Source organism: Trachemys scripta, chromosome 3 (assembly GCF_013100865.1).
Source record: "Trachemys scripta elegans isolate TJP31775 chromosome 3, CAS_Tse_1.0, whole genome shotgun sequence".
Taxonomy (NCBI): domain Eukaryota; kingdom Metazoa; phylum Chordata; order Testudines; family Emydidae; genus Trachemys; species Trachemys scripta.
The window spans coordinates 65,958,889-65,971,774 of NC_048300.1; the positions used below are offsets into that span (position 1 = coordinate 65,958,889).

At 43.8% G+C, this 12,886-nt stretch overlaps 2 protein-coding genes across 5 annotated transcripts in view; one reads left to right on the plus strand and one right to left on the minus strand.

Moving 5' to 3' along the window:
- SPAST (spastin) overlaps positions 1 to 862 on the minus strand; it is a 67,851-nt gene extending 66,989 nt beyond the window's left edge. For 2 of the 4 annotated variants that reach the window (XM_034764967.1, XM_034764968.1), the window contains exon 1: positions 197 to 861. In XM_034764967.1, coding sequence (XP_034620858.1) covers positions 197 to 608 — 412 coding nt within the window. In that variant the 5' untranslated portion in view covers positions 609 to 861. Of the gene's footprint in view, positions 1 to 196 lie in introns of all 4 variants that reach the window. The other 2 variants (XM_034764969.1, XM_034764966.1) reach the window with 2 other exon arrangements.
- Positions 403 to 12,886, plus strand: part of DPY30 (dpy-30 histone methyltransferase complex regulatory subunit) — a 23,565-nt gene continuing 11,081 nt past the window's right edge. Inside the window, exon 1 of the mRNA XM_034764973.1 lies at positions 403 to 425. The gene's annotated coding sequence lies outside the window, so the exon portion shown is untranslated. The remainder of the gene's footprint in view (positions 426 to 12,886) is intronic.

Below are 12,886 nucleotides of genomic sequence, written 5' to 3' on the forward strand. Positions count from 1 at the left end.
AGGGGGCGCATGACACCCCGATATGGGGGGAGAACAGAGCCCCCCTCATTCAAGGGACTCACCACCAGAGACCCCCCCTGGATCCACTCAGGCCTCGCTACCTCCCTACCCCAGGATACCACCCGCCCCCCTCGAGGCTCGTCCCCACTCGCAGGCACCATCCTCGCCCCACCCCAGAGTCCCCTCGAGCCCTCACCTCTCTCCTCCTCATCGATGCGCAGCGCCACGGAGATGCACTCGAAGGCTCGCTTGTGGCAGGCTCGCACCGTCTCGGGCGCCCCGCCGGGCTCGGGCGCGTCGCCGGCCCCGGCTCTGCCCTTGGCGGCCATGAGGGCGCCCCGGGAGAGGCGCTCGCAGAGCCAGGCGAAGAGCAGCCCGAGCTGGAAGGCGACGAAGCGGAGCAGCGCGAAGGCGGCGAAGAGCGGGTAGGAGAAGTAATAGAGGTTCCGCTTATGGGGAGACGCCGCGGCCGCCCCCACCGCCGCCTGCTGCTGCTGCAGGGGGGGAGCCGGCCCGGTCGGGGAGGAGGGGGAGGCTCCGGGGGCCTGGGGCGGGGAGCTGGAGCCGGCTGAGCCCTTCTTCTTCCCTCTGCCGCCCGGAGAATTCATTCACCGCCGTCGCCATAACCCGCTGCCAGCGACTGACAACAACCGGCCATGGCGGCGGCTACGCCCCTTTTAGCCAGCCCCGGCTAGGAGGGCCGTGGGGAAAGTGCGCATAGGCCCTTGCTGAATACAGGGAAGCGTAGCCGCTGCCCCTAGCGTACGGTTATTGTTGACGAGCGGCTTGGAGAGGCCGGCAACGAAGCGACAATGGGAGGTGTGGTTGGCGCAGCGGCTGCGCATGGAGACTACATATCCCAACATGCAGTGAGGCACTGGTTGCGCAGCATGCCGGGTACTGTAGTCCGGATTGGTCGTTTTTTCGAGGGTTCAGGGAATCCGCTACGGGCGCGTTGCATGTTGGGACATTTAGTCTTTTCGTTCCGCGTTGCATGTCGGGAGCGGCTGCAGCCCAAGACGGGTCAGAGGCCGGTCTCGCTGTGGAGTGTTGCACGCCGGGAAATGAGATGCCCCGCCCTGTGGCAGGCTGGGACTTGTAGCAGGTGCGGGCTGCGTTGCTCTCTCTAGGAGCCACGTGCTGCACAAAGGGGGCGGCTGCCAACGGCTGGGTGGTGTCTGTCATGCAGCTCCCTTCTGGCAGTCCTCGCGCGTTGCAGCCGGAACTTCCGGGTGAGCCACTGCTCCGAAGGGGCGATGTGATCCGCTGCAGCGCCTCCTCCGCCCTTAGCGGGTGCCTGCTGCAACCCACCCAGTCAGCGGCGAACTGCAAAATGTGGGTCATACGGTCTCGTGCCTACACCTGGGGCAGCACAAAAGGCAACAGGGAATGCACAGGACAGATGTTCCTGAACCAGAAGAGCCGGTCCCTGGCTTTGGTAACTCTCACACCCATATACGGACCCTTTATGTTGCGAATAAAGGACAAGTTGGAAATTATAGGAGAAAGTTTATTTTTAAGGGCACATCCCCAATGTTTTATTTATTTGTTACACACACTCGTATATAAGTAACACATTTTATTACAGTGTACAATCCCTTTGCATTATTATTGGTGTATACAAGACAATATTTATTGATTAATTTGACGTGTAATGTAAAACAGGTTCCAAATGAAGGACAAGTGGCCATGCTGTGCTGTGTGTGACATTCTAACATATTCCCTCTCAATCTGCTTTGGGACAAATCTGGGACACAGTACAGTGGAAAATCTTGAAATTAAGAAGACTAGAAAATCTATTGGTTAGCAGGATGGTAAAATAGGCAGGGGTCAGTTACTGCTGCAGGAATTACATTTTATGCAACCTCACCTTCTTAACTAAAGAGCTATAATTAATTCATAAAATAACATCAATGCAATATTAAAGTTATATATTTAAACATGGAAATGTTAACGTTAAGACTCCCATAACATTAATTTGCCCACATTGCATATATTGTCTATTAAAGCATAAATTTAAACAATTTAACTAGTCATTAGGAATTCAGTACAGTGTAAGTGTAAAAAGAGAAATTGGCTACATTTGGATAGCAAGTGTTCAGATAACCAAAGAACTTTTCTGTGTTGTTAGCAGGCTTTGAGAGATCCAATCTTGTTTCAGATGAAAAGAAGTATGGATAATCAAGGTTCATCTGCATTACATGTGTGCAACACAGCTGTCAATATGTACCTTAATATTTGTATTTTCTGGGGGGGTTCTTTTTAAAAACTAGTAAATTTAATTTCGCATTAACCTATTTTTTGCAGTTAGTTTCCTGTTGTATTTTTTAAAGAAAAGTCCTTAATTTCCATCACCCCACTGATGCCTATCAGTCGTCTCCCTTTGTCTCTTCTGGACACCTCCTTCCCAAACGGCACATTCTCTCTCCTGGGCCCAAACACATCCCCTTCTTGCTGAGCTGTTCCTCATATAAAAGGTCATAACAGCATGAAGAGAGGCTCCCTTTAGTTCTCTCTCCATACTTAGGGTTCAAACAAGCTAAGGGGAAAGAGACTCAATATGATCTGAGGTGCTCAGATACTATTATGGTAATGAAGATGGTATCAGAACAGAATGGCCAGAGATGCTGTAGTACTGCACTTTTCCCAGTGGAGACTTCATTAGTTCCTTCCTCCCAGTGATGAACATGGAACAGCATAACTTCCCCCCTCCCCGCCAATATACATTTCATTGTCAGGTAGGGAAGGAGTCAGTCAGTGGCTGCAGCACTGCTGGATAACATACCAGGACCATAGGTGCCAACTCCGTAACTGCGCTGCTTAGCACCCACCGACAGCCAAGCTGTCCCGCCAGTGCCTCCCACCCTCTGGCGACCCCGCTGATCAACTCCTCCCTTTCCCTCCCAGCACCTCCCGCATGCTGCGGAACTACATGCAGGAGGTGCTAGGAGGGACAGGGTGTGCTTGGGGGAAGGGGTGGGAAGAGGCAGGGCAGGGGTGGGGCCTTGAGGGAAGGGGGGGGGGGGGGGGGGGAAAGGGGGGAGGGGTGGGGGCTTGGAGGAATGGGTGGAGTAGGGGCAGGCCTGGGGTTGAGGGGGGCTGAGGACCCCTCAGTAGAGAGGAAGTTGGCGCCCATGACCAGGACAGTTGAGTGAAGGCAAGAAAAATCAAGCTCCTGCAATAGTCTCTTTAGTCTCGCTCATTGCGAGGGAGTGGGATTCTTTTGGCATGCAATTAATTTTACAGTAGTGTTTAAAACCTGGTGAGGTGAAGGGTATTTTTAATGACACATTCCATTTCCCACATTCAAACTGTTACAGCTCCTGGCCTTCTCCTGTTTGGGCCTTGCAGTGAAAATAAGCAGTTCTCCCCATCCCCAAAGACATCATATAGCATGCAGGACTTTGTTAGGATCTTTTAAGATCTTATCATGGCATCTTAATAAATGATTTTTGCAATTCTTTAAACAGCTTCCCTCCCCTCCAAATTATCAAAAAGACTAAAGAGGTTTTACCAGCCTTAAACGTGGGTTTTGAACACTGTTCTAAAACATCTAGGGTCCAACTATCCTGCAAACAGGCTGCCAAACTGTGTTAGAAAACTATTCAGTGGGAGTCATATTTACATCATATTTTATTATGGGATATCAATTCAGTCCCTTTCTCCCTTATTACTAAGGAAATGGAGAAGTCTTCACCCACCCTTTTCACAATCTCCTCTATGCGTCTCCTCGACGTGCTGCTTTGCACATTTCAGGTGATTAAACACATTTCTTGGCACCTTATCCATGTATCAGAGATGCTTTAACTAATGTACCCATCTTTAAATGCACCAAAGGCCCAAGCCACCTCCAAATGATGTCAATATCAATGCAAAGCGACCTAGAGCAGGCCCTCAAGGTCCAGTTCTGCAAATGCTTACTAAAGAGCATAATGCTCACTACTGTGGGCACTCTCTTGGAATTCACAACACTTAGTACTACACTCAACAGTAAATATTTGCAGGATCAGGCCTTAAGTTCCTTACAGTTTGAGAGTTATTTGGGGAAAATACAGGGATGTTTCAAAGCTACTGAAATGTAATAGACTTGAGATAATTTGAAATTAACCAAGTGGAAACATAATGAATAATTTGCTTAAAATTAAAACAGAGACAGCTGGAATCTTGCTAATTGAACTCTTTGTGACCCATAAAGCAATCAACATATAATGCCTATAAATCATATCACATTACATTAAAATCATGTTTAGATTATTTAGATTAGCAGGCTGTATAGAATTGCTACTTTTTTTCTTAAAATCACATAATTAGAAATGTATAATAGCTAGTAGGTTATCTAGTCCATTCTCCTGCCATTGTAGGATTGCGCTCTAAAGTATATTCTCAAGTGCTTTGTCTAATCAAATTTTAATTGACTAAAATAATGGAGCTTCTAACATTTCTCTTGGAAGATAACTTACACAATTTAATTCCTACATGTCAACTTTAAAGACAAAAAGTCAGTCGGATATGTAGCACCTATGTGAGGACGGTGTGGGTAGGGAACTAACCAGGACCATTTTCAGATTTTTTGCCATTTCTTCCTGTTACTAACCCCCTAGGCCATCCACTCCCTCTTTTTAAAAATGTTACTGTTTTGTGGAGTAACAAAAATCATGGTAATTTAAAAATGAATAAAATATCATAAACTATTAATAAAAGATTTTAAATTTGGTCAATTCCCCCCACCCACACACTACTTGCTGGTAGTGGGACAACTGGGTTCTTTGCTACACCATAAGGTAGGTAGTAAGAAATCTTTACTCTTCTTCCCAGAAGGACAAATGAGACAAATATTGCTGAATGGGAGTTCTCATCATGGACATAAATATGGTACTTCACTTGAAATTTCAATGCAAGCCAAGTGGTTTATCTTGCAGATGATTAAGACTTTCCACTAGTGCCACATTCCATTGGCTAGCGTCACCTGCAGAATGTAGGTGAGCTTACAGGCCTGTTATTAGATGTCAGCCTTAGAAAAGTTTTCCTTATACTCCATTTGCAATTACCTTACGAAAGTATTGTTCCATCATCCCTTTAAATATTAGATAGTTGTTATACTTGCCTTTTATTATCATTTAGCCTAGCAACCATATTTATTTATATTAATCTTCCCTATTGAGGTAGTCTCGCTATCATTTTTATTACTGTTTTCTAAATTTTCTCCAATTTGTTTGATATTGTGATCTAGAGAAAAGAGCACAGGTCTGCCAGTCAGTATTCCTGAGTTCTGTTCCCAGCTTTCCCACTGGACTTTCTATGGTCTTAGGCAAGTCCCTTAATCAATATGTGTCTCAGTTTCCCCAATACAAATCTACTTTTGTAAAGTGCTCTGATCTTCAAATGAATAGCACTATTAAAGTTCAAGTGTTGTTATTTATATACTATGTTGTATTACCTTCCCACAACATCCCCAAACACAAGTTCAGCATATGAATTTATTTATCCCTATTGTTTATTTTACAATAAAAGAATGTTTAAGTAAAATGACAGTTCCAAGCTAAAATCACTTCTGTCCACAAATGTTTCATCTATTGTTACAAGCAACACCTAAGATTGCTATTACAAAAATAAGAGAAACTTTTTTTTCAGTTTGCTTACTTTGTGCACAGCCAAATAGCCACTTGTACTGTTTCCCTTGTAAAGTCAATGTATTGTGTGGTTCCTTCATAAAGACTAGAGGAGTACATATAATTTTAAATATGAAAATATGACTGTAAAACTACAAAAACTGTCAAGAAAGATCAGGATAATTCTAACCCCTGAAACTGTGTTTAAGTTATTTTGTGAAAAGGGACTATATTTCAAGTTAATTATGTTTATATGTATGTATGCCTTGTCTAATGGTAAGGGGCATCTTTTAGTACATTTGTAAAGTTTTTGATGACAGAATAATGAAGTTTGAATAGCTGTTTTGGTGGGGCTGATTCTTTGTGTTTAATTAATGAGAGTATATTATTAGTCATTCTTTCACTGGAGCTATTATTTTACCTAATTTGTGCTATTTTTATTGTGAATTAGTTTTGTTTACACAATTGTAAAATCTTTTTCTTTTCTTTTCTTAAGTGTCTTGCTAGTTATGTGAGTTATGCACATTTTATTTAATGGCCTGTTTTGCATGGCTTTATTTGCTCTCTGTTTCATTTTACATGAGAATCTTTTTAATAAAGGCCAGCCCTTGTTATTCTACTGTGTTAGCTCTGTCATCTTAACTAAGTAAGTAAAAGAGAAGAAAAGCAGTTATAAAAATTTTTTTTGTAGTGACACCAAAAATACATCATGGTTTAGGCTTACATCCTGCAGCTGGATTCATGCAGCTGGACCTCGCACTTGCATGCAGCTTGTTTACTTCAGTGGGATTCAGCACAAGCATAAGGGGCAGCCCAGGCACATCAGATTGGCACATCATGGTCTTATCTTGCAAATGTGAATTGATTAAGTTAAATATATCCAGATCATTTAAAGTCTTGCCACTTCAACCTACATAATATTTCTAAGATTTGGATTCTTCTCTCTGTCCTGCTTGAGAAGGTTGTTGTTCAGACCCTCATAATCTCACACCTCAATCTGACACCAGCCACTGACACCCTTTAACTAAATTTGAAACACTGCCATTAGGATCATCTTACTGGCTCATCACACTGACCACATCCTCCTCCTCTTTGCATTCCTCCATGGGCTTCCCTTCTCCACCACATCCAACATAAGCTCCTTGTCTTGGTCTTTAAGGTCATTTAGGTCCATCCGATATATAATACAGGGACAGTGCATATCTAACACACCGTTTTGACTCTAGCATTTGTTCTGTCAATGATCACAGTCTTGATGGCCCAACTGCTTGCTTCCCCTTCAAGCACTCCATGCTTTCTCCCATTCTGAGTCTAGCTGCATAGTTGAAACTCATCAAAATTCATAAAGCCAACACATGATCTGCTTTTAAACCATCCTTAAAACCTACCTCTGCCATGATGGGTATAAATCATTCCTGGATGGCATTGGTTAGGCAAGGGGCAAACTGACACTTCTACTTTCCTGCTAAATCTATTCATTTTATTATTACCACATCCTTCAAACCACTCCCATCCTGTATATCCGTTTCATCCAGCTGTTGCATCCTGTCTGACATGAAGATTATGAGCTCTCTAGGGAACAGAATATCTTATTTATTACACCTCTACCTCGATATAACGCTGTCCTCGGGACCCAAAAAACCTTACCGCGTTATAGGTGAAACTGCGTTATATTGAACTTGCTTTGATCCACCGGAGTGCGCAGTCCCGTCCCTCCCGCCCCCCCGGAGCACTGCTTTACCGCGTTATAGCCGAATTAGTGTTATATCGGGGTAGAGGTGTATATGTCTGTACAATAGCTAGTACTAATCCTTAATTTGGGTTCCTAGCTGATTCTTTAATTAAATATTAAAGAAATCACACACAAAAGAAATTTGAAACATTAAGATTGCAAAGTCAAGTCCTCAGAAGTTAGAAAATAACAGAATCAAGCTACAGAGTAGCAGCCGTGTTAGTCTGTATCCACAAAAAGAATAGGAGTACTTGTGGCACCTTAGAGAATAACAAATTTATTTGAGCGTAAGCTTTTGTGGGTTATGCAAGGCACTGCATTTAGCCGTCTGGAGTGGAAATCCATCAACTTCATGAAAAAACTCGTACAGATACAGATGACATCATCTTCCTTTCCAAATGCAAACAGATGGACATCATACCAAAAGAACTAAAGGTAAAAAATCCATTACAATCTACATATCACACAGACTATGCTGAGAGACTGTGTCACACACTCTCAAAGAAACTGCGAAACCACCTGATCAGCATCCTATACAGCAAACAGGGAAAGATTAAGAATGAGCTCTCAGAACTGGATATTCTCATAAGAAACCAACCTTCCACACAAACTTCCTCATGGATAGACTTTATAAAAACTAGACAAGCCATTTACAACACAAACTTTGCCTCTCTACAAAGGAAAAAAGACACTAAACTATCTAAACTGCAACATGCCACAAGGAGCAACTACAGTAGTTCCTTTAACCCACCCAACAATATTGTTAATCTTTCCAGCTATACTCTTAGCCCAACAGAAGAGTCTGTCCTATCTCCGGGCCTCTCCTTTTGTCCCTCCAGGCCCACGAACATGATACAGTTCTGCGGTGACCTAGAATACTACTTTCGACGTCTCCGACTCAAAGAATATTTCCAACATACCTCTGAACAACATACTAACCCACAGAATCCACCCTACCGGCACAACAACAAAAAAAGGATTCTGCGTGGACTCCTCCGGACGGTCGAAACAACAGACTGGACTTCTACATAGAGTGCTTCCGTCAACGTGCAAAGGCTGAAATTGTGGAAAAGCAACATCACTTGCCCCATAACCTCAGCCGTACAGAATACAATGCCATCTACAGCCTCAGAAACAACTCTGACATTATAATCAAAAAGGCTGACAAAGGAGGTGCTGTCGTCATCATAAATAAATTGGAATATGACCAAGAGGCTGCTAGACAGCTCCCTAACACCATATTCTACAGGCCATTATCCTCTGATCCCACTGAGGATTACCTAAAGAAACTACACCATCTGCTATAAAAACTCCCTGACAAAGCACAGGAACAAATCTGTACAGACACATGCCTAGAACCCCGACCAGGGGTATTCTATTTGCTACCCAAGATCCATAAACCTGGAAATCCTGGATGCCCCATCATCTCAGGCATTGGCACCCTAACATCAGGATTGTCTGGCTATGTGGACTCTTTCCTCAGGCCCTACGCTACCAGCACTCCCAGCTATCTTCGAGACACCACTGACTTCCTGAGGAAACTACAATCCATCGGTGATCTTCCAGAAAACACCATTCTGGCCACTATGGACGCAGAAGCCCTCTACACCAATATTCCACACAAAGATGGACTACAAGCTATCAGGAACAGTATCCCCGATAATGTCACAGCTAACCTGGTGGCTGAACTTTGTGACTTTGTCCTCACCCACAACTATTTCACATTTGGGGACAATATATACCTTCAAGTAAGCGGCACTGCTATGGGTACCCACATGGCCCCACATGCCAACATTTTCATGGCTGACTTAGAAAAACGCTTCCTTAGCTCTCATCCCCTAACGCCCCTACTCTACTTATGCTACATTGATGACATCTTCGTCATCTGGACCCATGGAAAAGAAGCCCTTGAGGAATTCCACCATGATTTCAATAATTTCCATCCCACCATCAACCTCAGCCTAGATCAATCCACACAAGTGGTCCATTTCCTGGACACTACTGTGCTAATAAGCGATGGTCACATAAATACCACCCTATACCGGAAACCTACTGACCTCTATACTTACCTACATGCCTCCAGCTTCCATCCAGGACACACCACACGATCCATTGTCTACAGCCAAGCTCTAAGATACAACCGCATTTGTTCCAATCCCTCAGACAGAGACAACCACTTACAAGATCTCTATCAAGCATTCTTAAAACTACAATACCCACCTGCTGAAGTGAAAAAACAGATTGACAGAGCCAGACGAGTACCCAGAAGTCACCTCCTACAAGACGGGCCCAACAAAGAAAATAACAGAACACCACTAGCTGTCACCTTCAGCCCCCAACTAAAACCTCTCCAGCGCATCATCAAAAATCTACAACCTATCCTGAAAGATGATCCCTCACTCTCACAGGTCTTGGGAGACAGACCTGTCCTCGCTTACAGACAACCCCCCCAACCTGAAGCAAATACTCACCAGCAACCACACATCACTGAACAAAAACACTGACCCAGGAACCTATCCTTGGAACAAAGCCCGATGCCAACTCTGCCCACATATCTATTCAAGTGATATCATCATAGGACCTAATCACATCAGCCATACCATCAGGGGCTTGTTTACCTGCACATCTACCAATGTGATATATGCCATCATGTGCCAGCAATGCCCCTCTGCCATGTACATTGGCCAAACCGGACAGTCTCTACGCAAAATAATTAATGGACACAAATCGGACATCAGGAATCATAATATTCAAAAACCAGTAGGAGAACCCTTTAACCTGTCTGGTCATTCAATGACAGACCTGCGGGTGGCAATTTTGCAACAAAAAATCTTCAAAAACAGACTCCAATGAGAAACTGCTGAGCTTGAATTGATATGCAAATTAGATACGATCAATTTAGGCTTAAATAGAGACTGGGAATGGGTGAGCCATTACAAACATTGAATCTATCTCCCCATGTAAGTACTCACACTTCTTATCAAACTGTCTGTACTGGGCTCTCTTGATTATCACTTCAAAAGTTTTTTTTCCTCTTACTTAATTGGCCACTCACAGTTGGTAAGACAACTCCCACCTTTTCATGCTCTCTGTATGTGTATATATATCTCCTCAATTTATGTTCCATTCTATGCATCCGAAGAAGTGGGCTGTAGCCCACGAAAGCTTATGCTCAAATAAATTTGTTAGTCTCTAAAGAATCAAGCTAATATGTGCAACCTTACTTTGGCCCCCATATGCATGTCTTGAATTATATAATCACATATTTTTCCCACTATACCCCTGCTTCATTCAGTGTACATTTTGTTTTATCATTTTTAATATGTGACCTATGTCTTATTTACTGACCACCATTCAAATCCTGCTTTGAATGATCAGGAATTATAAATTTCCTCATGGCTTTTCTATGGCACTCATTGCTATAGTATCCAAGTGATTCATATAGATGAATTAGTTTATTTTCACAACATCCCTGTGACCTGAGGGATTATTATTGTTCCCATTTTACAAACTGAGGTCAAAAGTGTCCACTAATTTTGGGAGGGTGATGCGGTATACAAACCCCGCACTGGGCTCAAAGAAATTAAAAGGCAATACTGTGCCCAGGTAGCATTGCCTCTATAGGCCTGCTCCAGCTGTAGGAGCAAATCAAAAGGAATTCAGAAGGCTTGGTAAGGGCAGGTGAACAGGCTCCAGGAAAGAAGACTCCTTCTTTAAGGAAACCAGGTAGATGGTGGAACCTGAATGGGGACCCACAGTGTGGGTAAGGCCCTTGGCAGGGCCTTCCACAACCACCCCCCACTTCAAGCAGCAGCCGATCTTGCAGGGCCCTGCTCATTTGGGACTTTGTGAAGCTACTGACTGTTTGGACTACAGAAGCTACGCCCCAGACTGAAGAGGCAAATAGGTAGCGAGTAGGGGTGGCAGATTTTGGCTCTGTATAGGGAGGAACCTGCCAGTTGTACTTTCCTCTGGGCCGGGAACTGGGGAAAGAGGGCATGGGTCCCTTTACTCTGCCCCACTTAACTGCAAATGCCCCAGATGCAGTGGGGGTCCCAAACACTCCTGGGTTGAAGGCAGCGATTGGGCACCACTATGCCCCCTCAACAACAAGATAAGGGGTTGGAGACCAGGTGCATTAACCACTAGGCTACCTGGCCCTCTGAGCCACACATCACAGGAGGCCCAACTTAAGAAGCCTAGTGGTTGATTTGTTTTTTCAGAATACTTAGACTTTTATAGTACTACATGTGTTCAATGCACAGCTCTCTTTGATGTCAGTTGCTGTGGTGATAGTCTGTAGATCTGACCCCAGTGTCTCATGTTGGGCACACAGAAAATGAGTCCAAGAAGTACACTGGTAAGAATCCCATCAACTGGGGGACTGGGTGGAATCCTGGCTAATAGGCAGCAGGGTTTTTTTTTTTTTTCCAAGTAGCTCTAAATGGAGGGGGGTTACTTAAAAATAACTCTAACAAAATAATTTTGGCTGCAATACCAGAATGAGAGCCTCACAAGTCAAGCTCTGTTGGTTGCAGTGGGGTTTTATTCAGAACTCATAGCAAGATTGGGGGGCAGATATTATCTGCATTTTTGCTAATTAATAAATTCCACCCATTTTATTTCACAAGCAAAACTAAACAATACAGAGCACAGATCTTAAAATTAGCAAAACAGTATTCAACTAAATAGATTGAAGTAACAGCAAGAGAATTACTTACTCAAGTGTTTGTACCTACAGGGCACTATCACCATCAACTTTGAATTGGTAACATGGAGTTCTATATGCCTTGACTATTACAGATTTGAGTTTTACTCAAAAATATTGAAGTATGTTTGATTCCTAATTATCAACCCTGTGAACTCATTATGGGCTCTGACAGCAAAGCTGAGTTCTTTCCATCTCAGCTGTCACCACCCATAATAAAGGTTCTAGGCAAGATAGTTGAGAACCACAACCACCTGTGCAACTTTTAGCCTTAGGTGACTCTCTGCAGTTGTCATTGAGGGTGACATTTACCTGCAATTGCAATGCCTTTTATTAATGATGATGCACCAAACCAAGGAAGGGAAACCAACTGTTAAAGCCGTGAGGTAAGTTTGTGCAACAGGAAGTCAGACAAGACATCATTTTACCTGCCCACTGGAGTTGAGTGAAATGCACTAATAGGGACTCCATACTTTTACTATATCAGGGGGTAGCCGTGTTAGTCTGTATCTACAAAAACAACAAGGAGTCTGGTGGCACCTTAAAGACTAACAGATTTATTTGGGCATAAGCTTTCGTGGGTAAAAACCTCACTTCTTCGGATGCATCTGAAGAAGTGAGGTTTTTACTTCATCTCCTGCCACTCTGGCCTGGGGTGGGTGTGAACCACTGACCCAGCAGCAAAAGGCTCCATATCCCAGTCCAGCCCTCATGATACATGAGTAAATTCAGACTCTGGCTCAGAGGAGAGAGGCCTCGGTCACCCACCCACTTTACAACTTGAGGAGCCAGTCAGGAACTGAAGCCATGTGGCCTTTTGTCTATTGAGCTGTTACG